The sequence below is a fragment of the Neltuma alba genome, unplaced genomic scaffold (genome assembly GCF_004799145.2).
Source record: "Neltuma alba isolate B1F8T4 unplaced genomic scaffold, ASM479914v2 tig00010920_pilon, whole genome shotgun sequence".
Classification (NCBI taxonomy): Eukaryota; Viridiplantae; Streptophyta; class Magnoliopsida; order Fabales; family Fabaceae; genus Neltuma; species Neltuma alba.
Window position 1 is genome coordinate 125232 of NW_021635696.1, and position 14924 is coordinate 140155.

Consider the following 14924-nt stretch of genomic DNA (forward strand, 5'->3'; position numbering starts at 1 on the left):
TTTTGAACTGAATCAGTCAAATCATCAAATAATGCATCTAGAACTTAAAATAAATATATGTTAATACTCCCTCTGTTCCTTATTATAAGAGATGAATAACCGAATTGCGTTGATAAAAAAAAATTAGTTAAAAACAATCAATGTGTAAAAAGTATAATTTTTTCCCCAAAAATACCCTCATTAATAAGGAGAGAGAACATGAGAGAGAACAATGGTAAATTATTAAAAGAAAGAGAAGTAGGAAGGAGAGAGAGTGTGAGTTAGAGACAATAAATATGGGTAAAATAGGAAATCAACACAAAAAAGTAGAGACAATTTTTAAGTGCTTCTTATATATAGGAACATGCCATAAGCATCAAATGTCTCTTATAATAAGAAACGGAGAGAGTAATTTTTTAATCCACATCAAATAAAATTCCCAGAACCTTGGTTGTACACCGTGACGAAACTCAGTTTAAGGCACATATGGTAATTTGATGACGACACTTGGCGATTACTTGTGGCGGAGTGCATAAACATTAGAACCTGTGATGTATAGCCAACACAACACAGGCAAGAAGAACTAATTTTTCATCACATATCCAAGCAAAATTCAAATTTTCATTAAAAAAAAGTGTCCAAATCAAACAAATTTTTTTAAAGAGGGGATATCTGTTCTTAACAAAAAAACCTGTCATATATAGGAATCTTGCATGTCAATAATGTTGAGGAAATGAATTTACATTCCTGTCGTAGCTTATAAACTGTCATTCTCTGATTTTATTAATATTATTTTGCTTTTTATAAAAAGAAGAAATAAATCTGCAAGCGTATAAAAAACAAAGAAAGAAAAAAAAATGTGATGTGAATAACTTTATAGTAGTATATGTGTTAACAGTGCAGTCTTTAAAAATAATTTATTTTATATTATGTTAAGTAATTTATAGATAAATCATAATATTTGTTTGTTTTATAAAAAATAACAGAATGAGACATTAAAAAACACATACAAACTAAAAAATAAATAAAAAAAATATCATTTAAATTCGGTTGAAGTAATCAAAGTCGAAATTCCTAATCATGCACAAATTTAGATTTTCCTATTTCAACTTGATTTAATTGGGATCTCCCCCCTAATTCTAATGTTATTAATAAAAATATTAATATCAAAATTTTAAAGAACAACAAAATATTCTCGAATATTAATATATTGATCTTAATTTTTAAAAAGAATAATTATTGGCGTAAAGTTCATTGAATTAAGACTAATAATGTTAGGATTAGATATTATCAAATATTTTATAAAATTAAGAAATCAAATTAAAATATTGCAAAAAGTTAGAGGTCAGAGATGCACTTTTGCCTCTTTATATATATATATATATATATTTTAAAAATTTTAAAACTAGTAATTTTCATTTGTAGTATTATCTTAATCTTAATTAATTGTTTTAAAAAAAGGAAAAAAATAATTTGGGGCTTTTCCTTAATTACCCAGGAAAAGCTGGCAATTTTTGTCTGCAAAGCGTTTTCCGCTCACTCTTTCCGGGCCAAATCATACTCACCCGGGCGTTTTCAGCTTGTGGCTCGATTGAAGAGCTGGCTCCGAAGCTAGCAGAACTCAGTGAGTCACACTTGAGCGGTTTCATACGGAAGGAAAAAGGCAATCTTACTTCTACCCCAGCTTGTGCGATTCCTTGGTAGGTCCCTATTTTCATTGATTTTACGGCCCCTTTTTCAGCTCACGGTGGTCTCGCTCTGCCGTAATCCTTCGTTTTCCTCCATCTTCCACCACTCACGGCGGTGGCTACTCCTCCATTCTTGTATTTGACTGTCTCTTCACTTTTTGGTTTCATTTTATCCTTTTTCAGCGACTCGCACCGCTGTACCGACACTGCCTTTCTGTAGCAGTCTATTTTTTGCGTGGTTTGGTCCTAGGTTTTTGGCTTCTCGTGGCAGTCTCTTTCGTCTGTGTAGGTAAAAGCTCTGGTCGTTGTAAATGTCTTTGGATGTGGAGAGTGATTATTTTAGGCCATTTGTTAGGGTCCCTTTGCATGGTAGCTTCTTGCATTTGACAATGCTCGTGGCTTTTGGATTAATGTCTTACCGTGGTACATTGTTGTCTTTCTTGTTTATCTATCTAATTCGAGTTGAGAAAAGAAAGCCGTAGCCTGTAGAGAATCGGGTTTGAAGTGCAACTAGTACTTTCGATCAAGGGATAGATACAAATTTGCTATGATGATATATATTCTCATTTTGATAGCATTCTGAAAAGAGACTATGGAATGGCTGGCAGTTATTTTGTTCCTTGGAATGATGATAATATATTTAGAAATAATGCTACACTGGTTGTATCCTCTCAATGATACACATACATAGAGAGGTCGTGAACTTTTCATAAATCCCATGCTGATTTTTTCTATTCTAGTACAACCGGACTGGAACCGTCTGCAATATATATGATGCCTGTCATTTCTTCTCCCAAGCATCTTGTGTCTATCATCTTGGGGTTCAACTACGTTCCTCAACGGTAATTAACCTGGAGATATCGTCCAGGGAAGAGGGAGTTGTTTGGTCTGCAATGAAAACTTTAACATTGAACTGAAGTTCTCAATTGATTCCTTTTTGCACAGAAAAAATTATAATCTTCTATGTTCTTGGGTTTCTGATTTACTTTTCTTCTTTACTCCTCAGACTGCTGGTATTTGGTGAGAAATCATTATAAGAGATATTGATCACATAATCTAGCAACCATGGCTAATTTAGCTTTGACCGCGATACTGGAAAAGGTATTATTATTTTTATGTGTATCTGTACTGTCCGTATTTCTTCACATACTCATTAACAAGGATGTTTATGTATGCATATGTGTGGATTAAATATTTCTTAATTTCCTGCAGATGACTGGCAAGGATAAAGATTATAGATACATGGCCACATCTGATTTGCTTAATGAGTTAAACAAAGATACATTCAAGGCTGATGCTGAGCTGGAGATAAAATTGACAAATATCATCATACAACAGCTTGATGATGCCGCTGGTGATGTTTCTGGATTGGCTGTGAAATGGTACAGCTTCCTTCTGGAGTCTTTCTTTTAGCATGCGTTGTTTATAGCATAAATTTGGATCTATTAGTTAGGCAGTATGCCCTAATAATTGAATCTCTTGCTTCTTGTTATGCCTGTCATTATGCTTTTTATGCCTGCTTAAGCTTGATTGGTTTTTGTGGTTGAATGTCATGTAATATGAATCAGTTTAAGAGCTAATTAAATTCCTGCAATAATTTGCTTCTTGATGTTCCTTCTGATTTATATTAGATTCAGGCTGCTGTGAGAAATTATTTCAGCAGAATATGAATTTGCAATGTTTTTAACTTCTTACCTTTTCAAATTGCAGTCTTGCTCCATTGGTGAGGAAGGTGAGTGAGCCAAGGGTTGTGGAAATGACTAGTAAATTATGTGACAAGTTGCTAAATGGGAAGGATCAGCATCGTGACATTGCCAGCATAGCTTTAAAGACAGTTGTTGCTGAAGTTTCTACGAAGTCTCTTGCACAATCTATTCTTGTTTCTCTCTCACCGCAATTGATTAATGGAATTACTGGTCCAGTAAGTTCTTAATTTTGCTTAACCATACTCTTGGAGACTTAACACCAACATTGAGCCCATATCTGGATGATGCAATGGACATTGATTTTCTAATCTTTCTATTCTATTTCACTCCATGAATTCCTTGTTACTAATGTCACCTAGTCTATTTCTCATACGTTGATATGCATTTGCAAGAATTTAAATAAAATCTATAGTTTCTTTTGTTTTTTTGTCTTTTCCCTCTCTGAAAGAGTTTTACAGTGTTATGTTCATCTATGAATCTATGCGTATATAGTGTAATATCCTTGTTCATTTCCATGTCCTTGGTGTGCATGGTAAATGAGTATATTCTTCCTCTTGTGGTCAAGTTCTCCTGTATTATTCTTGGTACTATTTTCTCCACATAACTGCATTTCCTTTGCTGACATGATAACCAGGGTGTTCTTTTCCATTGATCAAATGCATCAGCAAAATTTTGGTTGTTTTGATTTCTATACTTCGGTTCAGTGAGTTTGTTTGATTTATTTTTGAGGTAACATATCCTATGTGGTAACATGTTTCATTTTTCTGCATCGTGTACTTGTCTAACAAGGGGTTGAATGGAATATATGCTTTTTTTGCCTTTTATTTGTGGGTGTTGTTGGGGTGCTGGAGGGTTGGTTTGGATGGTCAGCCTGTGCTCATTCAGTGGTCTTCCAGAGCTCTCCCTAACATTGAAATCATCTGCATGGTTTCTCTAACTATTATTAATGAAGCTACGGGAAAAGTAGAGTCACTCGTATAACTTTTATGGTATATATTAATGACATTTATATTGATAGTCAACTTTGGACCACTTCTATGCTCACTGAATTTTCTTGTAGAATTTCTCTCATTTGAAATTGTATGATTCCTTTATATGTACAGGGAATGAGCTCGGAGATAAAATGTGAAAGTCTAGATATTTTATGTGAAATACTTCATAAATTTGGGAATCTGATGACATCTGACCATGAGCTCTTGCTCAGTGCCCTTTTGTCTCAGTTGAGTTCCAATCAAGCTAGCATACGTAAGAAGACTGTGGCATGCATTGGTAAGACTTAGTGGTGATTCTAGATTTTTATGAAATATTTTTTTTTTAAAGAATATAATTGATAGCTTGATATTGCTTGGATTTGTTATTATTGGGAATATTTTTTGAGTGTTGTCAAATTTATGTTTCTCTGCCTTAGTTTAATGTGCTAATTTAAAAAATTATTGAGATTTGAGAGTAACCTTTGCCATCTTTTCTATTTTCCCTAATGGACAAGTAATTTATGTTGTAGGGGCAACTTGTATTGGGGATAATTTTGACCATAGGATTTGATTGGATAAGCAACTGCTGTTAGATGGACTGAATATTGAAGATCACTTGTATAATATCTTTATTGAGAACTCCAATTAAACTGCAAGAATTAATGCATGTTCATGATCTATGGAATATTTTGCATATTGATTGGGCCTTTTACATCTAACTACTAACTTGACACGAACATACTTTGGAGAAAACTGTTATCTACTCAAAGTGATTCATAATTTTTTTCTTCAAAATTTTGACCATGAAGTGAAAGTGCATTCCTCTTGACAAACACTTCTCCACTTTTCAGCATCTCTTTCTTCAAGCTTGTCAGATGATTTGTTGGCAAGGGCAACAGTTCAAGTTGTTAGTAACTTGAAAAATAAGGCTACCAAGTCAGAGTTGACCCGCACAAACATTCAGATGATTGGTGCTTTGAGGTATGAATCTCTTACACATTATCCTCCTTTTCTTCATCTTCCTTTATTAATCAAGTTACATTTGAGTATTATACCAGTCGTGCTGTTGGTTATCGATTTGGACCTCATCTTGGAGACACAGTTCCAGTGTTGATCGATTACTGTACTAGTGCCTCAGAAAATGATGAAGAGCTTCGTGAGTACAGCTTGCAGGTGATATATATGTCCGTTGCACTCATATTATGGTGTGATTTAGATGATTGCCTCAGAACTGCGTGTTAATTTATATAATATTCTCTGTCATGCATCTCCATAATGTTAATATTTAACTGCAGGCACTTGAAAGCTTTCTCCTAAGGTGTCCAAGAGATATTTCTTTTTACTGTGATGAAATTCTTCATCTTACCCTGAAATATCTGAGTTATGATCCCAACTTCACTGACAATATGGATGAGGATACTGATGATGAACAGCACGAGGAAGAGGAGGAGGAGTATGTGCATTGTTCACTTGGTTGATAGTAAGGCAGTAATATATATCTGAACTCTTGTTAGCTAGGCCTGAAATACTATATCCTATTGCAGTGAGAGTGCAACTGAATATACAGATGATGAAGATGCCAGCTGGAAAGTTCGGAGGGCTGCGGCTAAATGCTTAGCAGCTTTAATTGTATCCCGTCCTGAGATGCTTTCAAAGCTATATGAGGAGGTATCTTTGCCATCAGTTAGATATTGTCTCTTGTGTAGAGCATATTGATCCCTTTCCATTTTAGCTTGTTGCTTGCTCTGTATTGTTTTATCTTTCCTGATAGGACCATGGTAGTTTTTTATTATTAAACTGAAACTGAATCTTCAGTTTGTAATTTTTTATCATTTGCTTAATGGGATCTACCATCATGGGTAGTTTGTGTTTATATTTGTGCAGATATTTTTTGATCCTGCCAAGGTAGATCTTTTTTCATTGTAATAAAATATATTTGCATAGAAGCTACATGTGTATGTTTTGTTTGTGTTGCTGGTTCACTCTGTAACCTTTGGTCCCAAGATTTTCTAACTTGTACTCTTATTTTACAGGCTTGTCCCAAACTGATTGATAGATGCAAAGAGAGAGAAGAAAATGTCAAGGTAGACCAACATGAGTATTTTACTTCAGTCTTTTATAACACCATATGGTTGCTTATCCAACGTGGTTATGTTGCAGATGGATGTATTTAATACTTTCATTGAACTCTTGCGTCAAACTGGAAATGTCACAAAAGGGCAGGTTGATGTAAATGAAACGAGGCAAGTACCTATATGTTCTTATAGCATCCACTTATTGAATTGACTTTTGGATCAGTTTCTGTCACTGCTGCAACTTTTGATTCAAAGAGCAGATGTCATGGATATTTTTTTCTTCAGAATTGCTTTACTGAAGAGTATAATGTTTGGACGTGAACTAACTGGTGAATATGCTAAATTTGCTATTTAGCCCCTTCTGTTTTTAACCTTGTCTACTTCCATACGCATTGTTGTTGAGTGGTGAGCGGATATTCAAAACAGAAATGTATGAACAGACAATAATCTATGGCATATTGTAAATGTAAATTGAAAAGGAGACATTAACTGGAAGACCCTTGAGAGTTGGTGAAAATGGCATATGCTATTTTGAGGTACTTCTGTTAAGCATGATGTAATCTACATTACTGATGCCTCCTCTATGGCAATGAGAAAAGTACAAATGTATGCCCTTAGTTTGGATCTGTGAACATCTTTCTTCAGCGCGTGTGCGCGCGTCCTAAGCTAGTCTAAGCCAATGAAATTTCTCGAGCTTCGTCCACTTTTTTCTTTCTCATGATAAATTCCGCCTCATTTTTTCTCTTAATCCTGTGTAATTTGTTGGGGTATTGGGAACATACACTCAAATAAAATCGGGAAGAGAATTTCCTTTGCTACACTTTCTGAACCATTTTTAGCCATATCTGTCTCTGGCTGCGCGTATTGTCATTTAAAAAAAAAAAAACTTTCTACCTCTTGCTTTTCTTTTTTTGGGTCCCCCCCCCCCAAAGAAAAACCTGCCTGAATTTTTCATGAATCTTCTGTAAAGTTGCACAGGAAGTCAGGCAGATGTTTAGTTTACCTGCCGTTGTTAACTTGAAGAGCACCACTGTTGGTCGTGTGTCTTCATTTTTATCTATCGCTGATCAAATTGTTACAATTGTACTCTAACTTGTGTCATTTATTTATTTATGCAGTCCTCGATGGCTGTTGAAACAAGAAGTCCCAAAGATTGTTAGGTCTCTAAATAGGCAGCTCCGTGAAAAATCTATCAAGACAAAGGTAGGACCCCCCCCCCCCCCATATCCAGAAGTTGATCCATTAACTTACCAGAAGGTTAACAATTCTCTCTGTACAGGTTGGTGCCTTTTCTGTTTTGAAAGAACTTGTAGTTGTCTTGCCTGACTGTCTTGCAGACCACATTGGATCACTCATTCCAGGAATTGAAAAAGCCTTAAATGTAATAATTATTGATTTTAGTTGAATTATGTTTTACTTGGTTTCATTTATCCTGCTGCTGATTTTGTGATCTTTTCACCAAAATTCCCTTCTTATTTTTCCCAGGACAAATCTTCTACCTCAAACTTGAAGATTGAAGCCCTAACATTTACAAGATTAGTGCTATCTTCACATTCTCCCGCTGTTTTCCATCCTTATATCAAGGTAAACAGCCATAACTTGTACTGCATGCTGCTCCCTTTAGTGAGTATTTGTTTGAAATTTAATATTGGCCCTTTGGAAAGAACTGTATTGTTATTGAGCTTTACGGCATGCAATAGCAATGCTGATGCTGAAGTGGAGGAGATCTTTCAGAAGTCTTTAATCTAATGGTGAAACCGACGTCACCACCCCCCCGGGGGCCCCATCTAGAGTTGATAAGAGGAACAAAGACAAAAAGGATATTTAGTGGGTTATATCTCACTGTTTTATGGATTTCAACGGTTGTCACTTTATTCACCTATCTGAATTGTGAAGTGGGGGAATTAATGTGTGTGTGAGAAATCGTAAGAGTTATGATAGACTCTCTCAGGCTCTTTGCTGGTTAGAGCTTCAGGTTTAGCAGTTCTTTGCCACATTATATTAGTTCAATTCAACTTTTTGTGTTAAACTTTTTCATGCAACGAAGGGGAATTATTTGCATTTGTACAATCAGATGTGATATTATTCATTCTCCCTAGATGTTTCTTTTTGCAGGCTCTTTCTGCTCCTGTTATATCTGCTGTTGGTGAGCGATATTACAAGGTCACAGCAGAGGCTTTAAGGGTATGTGGGGAGCTTGTCCGTGTTGTGCGGCCACAAATTGAGGTGCGTACATTTATCCTCTTGGAGTTTGTATTGATGTTAGACTTGTTGCTAAAAATGTACAATGGCTACATGGTGTAGGGTTCTGGTTTTGATTTCAGACCATACGTTCATCCTATTTATAAAGCTATTATGTCACGGTTGATAAACCAAGATCAGGATCAGGTGAGTTAGGTGTGGAAGGTCTTGTATTATAATTTCTTTTAATTCTTTTAGCATATAATATATAACATTTTTCTGTCTCCAGGAAGTTAAGGAGTGTGCTATCTCTTGCATGGGTCTTGTTGTGTCAACATTTGGCGACCATCTTAATGCAGAATTACCTGCATGCCTTCCTGTGCTTGTTGATCGGATGGGAAATGAGATAACCCGACTTACGGCTGTCAAGGTTATTTAGTGGATTTTGGTGACTTGCAAATCTATGTGGGACTTATGATAGTAGTATGCTTTGTGCAGTGTATTACTTTATATAAATAGTGAACTTTTACAGTTTTACATATTCCTGTTGTCCTTCCCTATTTTGTAATCTATAATAGGCTAGATTTGTCTATGAATTAGCAGGATGGCATACATCATTTTCGCGGCATACATGTTAGCATGTGTTTGTATACGTTGACTTTGTGGTTATCTGAACAACACAGTTTTCTATGTAGGCATTTGCTGTCATTGCTGCTTCCCCACTAAGGGTGGATCTATCATGTGTACTGGATCAAGTTATAGCAGAGTTGACTGCTTTCCTCCGAAAGGTGCAGAAATCTTCTTGGATAATCTTTTAATTTTGTGATGTAACTGATTAAATTTCATGGTCTCTAGAATTTCCCGTTAAAATGGAGTGGATAATTCTTAGCTTTGCTCTCATGGTTTTGAACAGGCTAATCGTGCCCTAAGGCAGGCAACCTTGGGTACCTTGAATTCACTTATAGTTGCTTATGCTGATAAGATTGGTTCATCTGGTTATGAAGTTATTATTGTCGAACTTTCAGCTCTAATAAGGTTTTTCTCAGCAGCTTATTCTTTAGGTTGACTTTATTTTACTTCTGCATAGACCCTGCAGATTAATTGTCCTTGCTTGTTTTTGTCACTTTCCTATTAGTGACTCAGACTTGCATATGACGGCTCTTGCTTTGGAACTCTGCTGCACATTGATGGGTGACAGAAGGTCAAGTCCAAATGTTGGTTTGGCTGTCAGAAACAAAGTTCTTCCTCAAGCCCTAACATTAATTAAAAGCCCACTTTTGCAGGGCCAAGCTCTTCTGGTATGTGTTCTGCTATGTTGCTGAACTTGCCTCAATTGTTTTAGCTGTACACACTACATGCATGTTTAAAAATGTCTTGTAAATACTGCAGGCTTTGCAGAATTTTTTCGCTGCTTTAGTCTATTCTGCAAACACTAGTTTTGATTCTCTGTTAGAGTCGCTACTTGCCAGTGCCAAGCCTTCTCCACAGTCAGGTGGCATCGCAAAACAGGCATTACATTCTATTGCCCAGTGTGTGGCTGTTCTATGCCTTGCTGCTGGTGATCAGAAGTGCTCATCTACAGTGAGAATGCTTACTCAAATTCTGAAGGATGATGTTACTTCGAATTCAGTAAGTTTTTTCTCTCATCTTTAAGCAGTGCTGTAATTTCTTTTTTTTGACAGTCAATTTTCTTGATGCTTAACTATAGGTGCATACTTTCTGGGATTCAAAGTGATCTTCTAATTTAAGAATGTGGAATTGCGTTACCATTTTGCTGATTGTCCTTTTGAGCTTTCAATTTCTTTATTCTGCCTTTAGTAAATATCTTATGTTACTGCTAGGGGAGAACATCGGGCAGTTGCCAACCTGATTGACTGTAAAATTGGGTTGAAATGGGTTAGGGTGACTTTGCTGCAAAATATCTCTATCTTGGCATACCTAACTTCACTGGATTTTGAAATTGTAGATTTGATTATCCTGAATGAACCAAAAGACCAATGCCTCATGTGTGGATCAGCCTGCCTGAACTTAGTCTTGATAATTTGATCTTTAACTTTTTTTTTAATCATATTGAATTGGGTTGGTGAGTTATGCATGCTCCTAATCTCTACACCAGTTACCGTTTTGATTGTTCGACATCTTTATTGAACCAATTTTCTTTTTGTATGAAAGGCCAAGCAGCACCTTGCGCTTCTGTGTTTGGGGGAGATTGGTCGAAGGATCGATCTAAGCGCACATGAGAACATAGAAACTATTGTTATCGAGTCCTTCCAATCTCCTTTTGAAGAGATAAAGTCTGCTGCCTCTTATGCGCTTGGTAACATTGCTGTTGGTAATCTTCCCAAGTACTTGCCTTTTATCTTGAACCAGATTGATAATCAGCAGAAGAAGCAATACCTGTTACTTCACTCTTTGAAGGAGGTGCGTTGCCTTGAATGAACTCTAATTTAATATGGGTTTTTTCTGTTTTGTTTTTAACTCATGAATGTTATTTTCCTGTCACAACCTGGCAGGTTATTGTGAGGCAATCTGTCGATAAAGCCGAGTTTCAAGAGTCCAGTGTTGAGAAGATACTGAATTTACTCTTCAACCACTGTGAAAGTGAGGAAGAGGGAGTTCGCAACGTAGTGGCAGAGTGCCTTGGTAAAATCGCGCTTATTGAACCAGCAAAACTTGTTCCTGCACTCAAGGTATCTGATTTTGTATGGGAAGCTTGTGCTTGTGATTTTGAGTTGTTTTTCATATTTGATATTTAACGTTCTCTCTGCATTCTGAATTTTCTATAGGTTAGAACAGCCAGTCCAACAGCATTTACTCGAGCCACTGTTGTCATTGCTGTGAAGTACTCTATTGTTGAACGTCCTGAGAAGATAGATGAAATCATATACCCTGAAATATCATCATTTCTGATGCTTATTACAGACGATGACAGGGTGAGTTAGGTTTTTAATCACTTTAGTCGTAAAAGAAATGCTATGACAATCTTTGTTTTTAGATGTATATGTGGCTGAGCAGTAGGTGCTTTTTGGTTTGAACCTATTGGGAACTGATTTTATGAGTATGCAGCATGTAAGGCGAGCTGCCGTCTTGGCTTTGAACACATTTGCTCACAACAAGCCAAACCTAATCAAGGGGCTTCTTCCTGATCTTTTGCCTCTTCTTTATGATCAGACGATTGTGAAGGTAACTTCTGACTCGTGCGAGCAGTGTATTAGATGAAAATCTGTTGTGTAGTTTATTATCACATCACATAGAAACTTGACTCTCTTTTTATGGAAAGCAGTTATGATTTGTGTTGCCTATGGCATCTTCACAATTTTCATAAAACTGTAAATAATCTGACTTTTGTTGTTTATTTCTGACAGCAAGAACTAATAAGGACTGTTGATCTTGGTCCTTTTAAACATACTGTGGATGATGGACTTGAATTGAGGAAGGCTGCTTTTGAATGTGTAGACACTTTGCTGGATAGTTGTCTCGATCAAGTCAACCCCTCATCATTTATTGTTCCTTATCTTAAATCTGGTTTGGATGGTGAGCATTTGTTTCAAGTTGTTTATTTCCTGGCTCTGTATCCTGCTAGTGCCCTCTTTTGCTTCTGATGCTGATCTATTTTTCATTTGACTTGTGGATATATTCCTTTTATAACTTTTCATTATGGTGAGCTAATAGAGACTTAAAATTGATATGATGCATGTCATCCATTTTTTCAAACACTAATTATGATGTCGGTATTAAGTTGTGTTGTATCATTATTAATATACCTTCATATATAACATGCTTTGTGAGGTTCCTTTTAGCCCATCTGTATGTTAAAATGTTCCCCTTGTTATTGAATTTTACTTCTTTTTTTTTTTTAATGAAGTTGATTGATTGACGTGTCTTCGATGATGTACTGTTAACTGCGGGGGTACAATTGTGTTTTTTCAGATCATTATGATGTTAAAATGCCTTGCCACCTCATACTCTCGAAACTGGCTGATAAGTGTCCTTCAGCAGTATTAGCAGGTTCGTGGTGTCTTTGAATATGCTAAAATTTGGCTGCGTAATGTTTCTGTTATCTGACTCGGGTTCCTATCTCAGTTTTAGACTCATTGGTGGAGCCTCTCCAGAAGACTATCAATTTCAAGCCAAAGCAAGATGCTGTCAAGCAAGAAGTAGATCGTAATGAAGATATGATTCGAAGTGCACTTCGAGCTATTGTAGCCTTGAACCGCATAAGGTTTGTATTTTCTTCTGTTCTAGAAATAAGCTTTTCTGCACAAATTACGTCTGCTGGATAATACAACGGCTAGGAAAGTTGCGTAATTGATAGACTGTTCTGTTCTTTCTGAAAATTATTCTATCAGAAATTGTTGCTCGGCAGCAAAATCTAGGAGGATCATGATTAAATATCAATGAATCGCATTATTTCACAATACTTTCTAAACATGTGAAACCTAAAATCTCTTTATTTTGGCATGGCATCGCTGAGCGATTATCCAGTCCTCAATTGACAATTTATACTTCATACAACTGGGAAACAAGTCTTGCTTTCACAAACTCGCAATTTTAATAATACGCACCAAAATTTTGTCCTGGCTCTCCCTCAATTTACAAATCTTTGGATCTTGGACTGAAAGTTTATTCTGGACTTGGGAGAGTCTCTAGCCTTTTGAAAGCTAGGATTAGGGAACATTTTTTCCTTCTAGTTCTCTTCTGCTCTTTTCTCTTTTGCCCTTGTAATTTACTCTTAGGGATCATTATATCTTTGTCAAACTGTTTTTGTAGTGGAGGAGATTGCAGTGTTAAGTTCAAGAACCTTATGAATGAAATATCAAAATCACCAACTCTCTTGGAGAAGTATTACTCAATCCGCAATGAGTGATAGATAGGCGGCTGGAATTTTCTGTGATGTTCAAGAAAGAGTGAAAGATGGACTGCCAGATCATCTCCATATCTGCAGTAGCCTATTCATATATGGGAAAAGTGACATATAATTGATTTTAAAATCCATTGATGCATGTCTTGAGTGTTAAAAACTAGGGACTTTGTACCCTAAGAGGATCCAATTGATGGGATCTACCATGGGATTACAACTGGTGCTTGCTTGTATAGGATGAAAGAGAGATTTTGCCTTTTTGTTGTATGCATTTTATAATTTAGATAAATTTCTTTTGATGATTAATTCTCTCATCAAACCAGGCTGCTGAAAAACAAGCACAAAAAAAAAAAAAAAAAAAAAGAAGAAATTATGGAATTATTGGAATATTTTTTCTTTCGGGTTTGTTTTTTGTTTATAGACGACTTGGACATACTTGCACGGTTCAGCCCATGTGGCATCCAAAATTAGCTTATTTTTTTAATTTTTAAAGTTTATATTATTAATGACGCTCGATGGAAATCTCTTCCCTCCACAAGGTCCAGCTTTTATAAATTACTTTGCTTTTGGGGTATATTACGACGATTAGTTTATCTTATGATGCTAGTTCATGTGGTAAGTGGGTGGAATTTGGGTAGATTTAAATTACTGAAAATCAGACTTAAAATCGGTCGAAGCAATATCAATGATTCAATTGCCAATGGAGCCATGATCAAAATCAATTATGATTAAAATTGTAATTAAAATTATACTTGTTTTAATGTGAGACTTAATTATTGAGTTGATTTTAGTTTTAAATGCAAGACTTATTTATCATACGTATATCAATTTTTTTAATTATGATACCTTTTCAATCATAATTAAATATATAATTAAGTTGAAGGGAGATGTTAAGGAAGATAATTATGTTGTTTTATAAAAAATATCATATTGCACATAATTAACTAATTTAATTTTGTCAATATAATAAAATTAGCTAAATTGGTGGGGAGTACGATTTAACTTAAATATTCAAAGGATGGCAAAACAAAATTGCAACATTTAAAGGTATTTATGCATATAGCTCTGAAAAGAGTAATATATAAATAAAAACGTATTAATGTGCAAGTAAATGTATGAAGCACGAATCCCATGAACGTATGTTTGGCTTGGCAGATCTAAAGTTTAATCCTTCCTTGTATACGGAAGCTTTTACCTTGTAAAATGATATGGATACGACCCAATATTAACCTGTAAAATAGGATAATTTTTAAAATTTACTGAAAGGGAAAAATGGGTATTAAATATTTTTGTGGAATATATGCTTAAATAATGTAATTTCCTGGGTCTTTGATATGTAAGTCATTTTCAGTTGGCCCTCACACTAAGTCGATTAGATTATTAAATTTGTCAAGAAGAGTTTTTAATATTTAACATCATCAGTGGCATTAAGGATGTAATTGAAAGAAAATAATCATGCAATA

General features: G+C 35.5%; 1 protein-coding gene across 3 annotated transcripts; it reads left to right on the forward strand.

Annotated features, from left to right (window-relative positions):
- The first annotated feature begins 1553 nt into the window (after positions 1–1553).
- On the forward strand, positions 1554–13850 carry LOC114759933 (cullin-associated NEDD8-dissociated protein 1). 3 transcript variants are annotated; one of them, XM_028949173.1, is made up of 30 exons: positions 1554–1679; positions 1851–1956; positions 2674–2768; positions 2880–3049; positions 3378–3588; positions 4477–4642; positions 5196–5325; positions 5403–5517; positions 5640–5797; positions 5889–6012; positions 6378–6428; positions 6505–6587; positions 7538–7622; positions 7699–7800; positions 7905–8003; positions 8535–8645; positions 8724–8807; positions 8890–9030; positions 9296–9388; positions 9514–9635; positions 9736–9898; positions 9990–10229; positions 10773–11021; positions 11114–11290; positions 11387–11533; positions 11667–11783; positions 11966–12134; positions 12531–12608; positions 12684–12822; positions 13371–13850. In XM_028949173.1, exons 3-30 carry the CDS (start codon positions 2733–2735, stop codon positions 13465–13467), a joined length of 3657 nt encoding a protein of 1218 aa, XP_028805006.1. In that variant the 5' UTR covers positions 1554–1679; positions 1851–1956; positions 2674–2732; the 3' UTR covers positions 13468–13850. The 3 variants fall into 3 exon arrangements, with proteins under 3 accessions (XP_028805006.1, XP_028805007.1, XP_028805008.1); XM_028949174.1 differs by having other exon boundaries at positions 1851–1952; XM_028949175.1 differs by lacking the exon at positions 1851–1956 and having other exon boundaries at positions 1562–1679.
- Positions 13851–14924: the final 1074 nt, after the last annotated feature.

Bases quoted from the DNA above. Each gene is read 5' to 3' on its own strand.
- LOC114759933 (XM_028949173.1), top strand. From the start codon at position 2,733: ATGGCTAATTTAGCTTTGACCGCGATACTGGAAAAG. The intron at 9,389-9,513 runs GTGCAGAAATCT...GGTTTTGAACAG, and splicing joins TGACTGCTTTCCTCCGAAAG to GCTAATCGTGCCCTAAGGCA. The intron at 12,135-12,530 runs GTGAGCATTTGT...GTGTTTTTTCAG, and splicing joins TCTTAAATCTGGTTTGGATG to ATCATTATGATGTTAAAATG.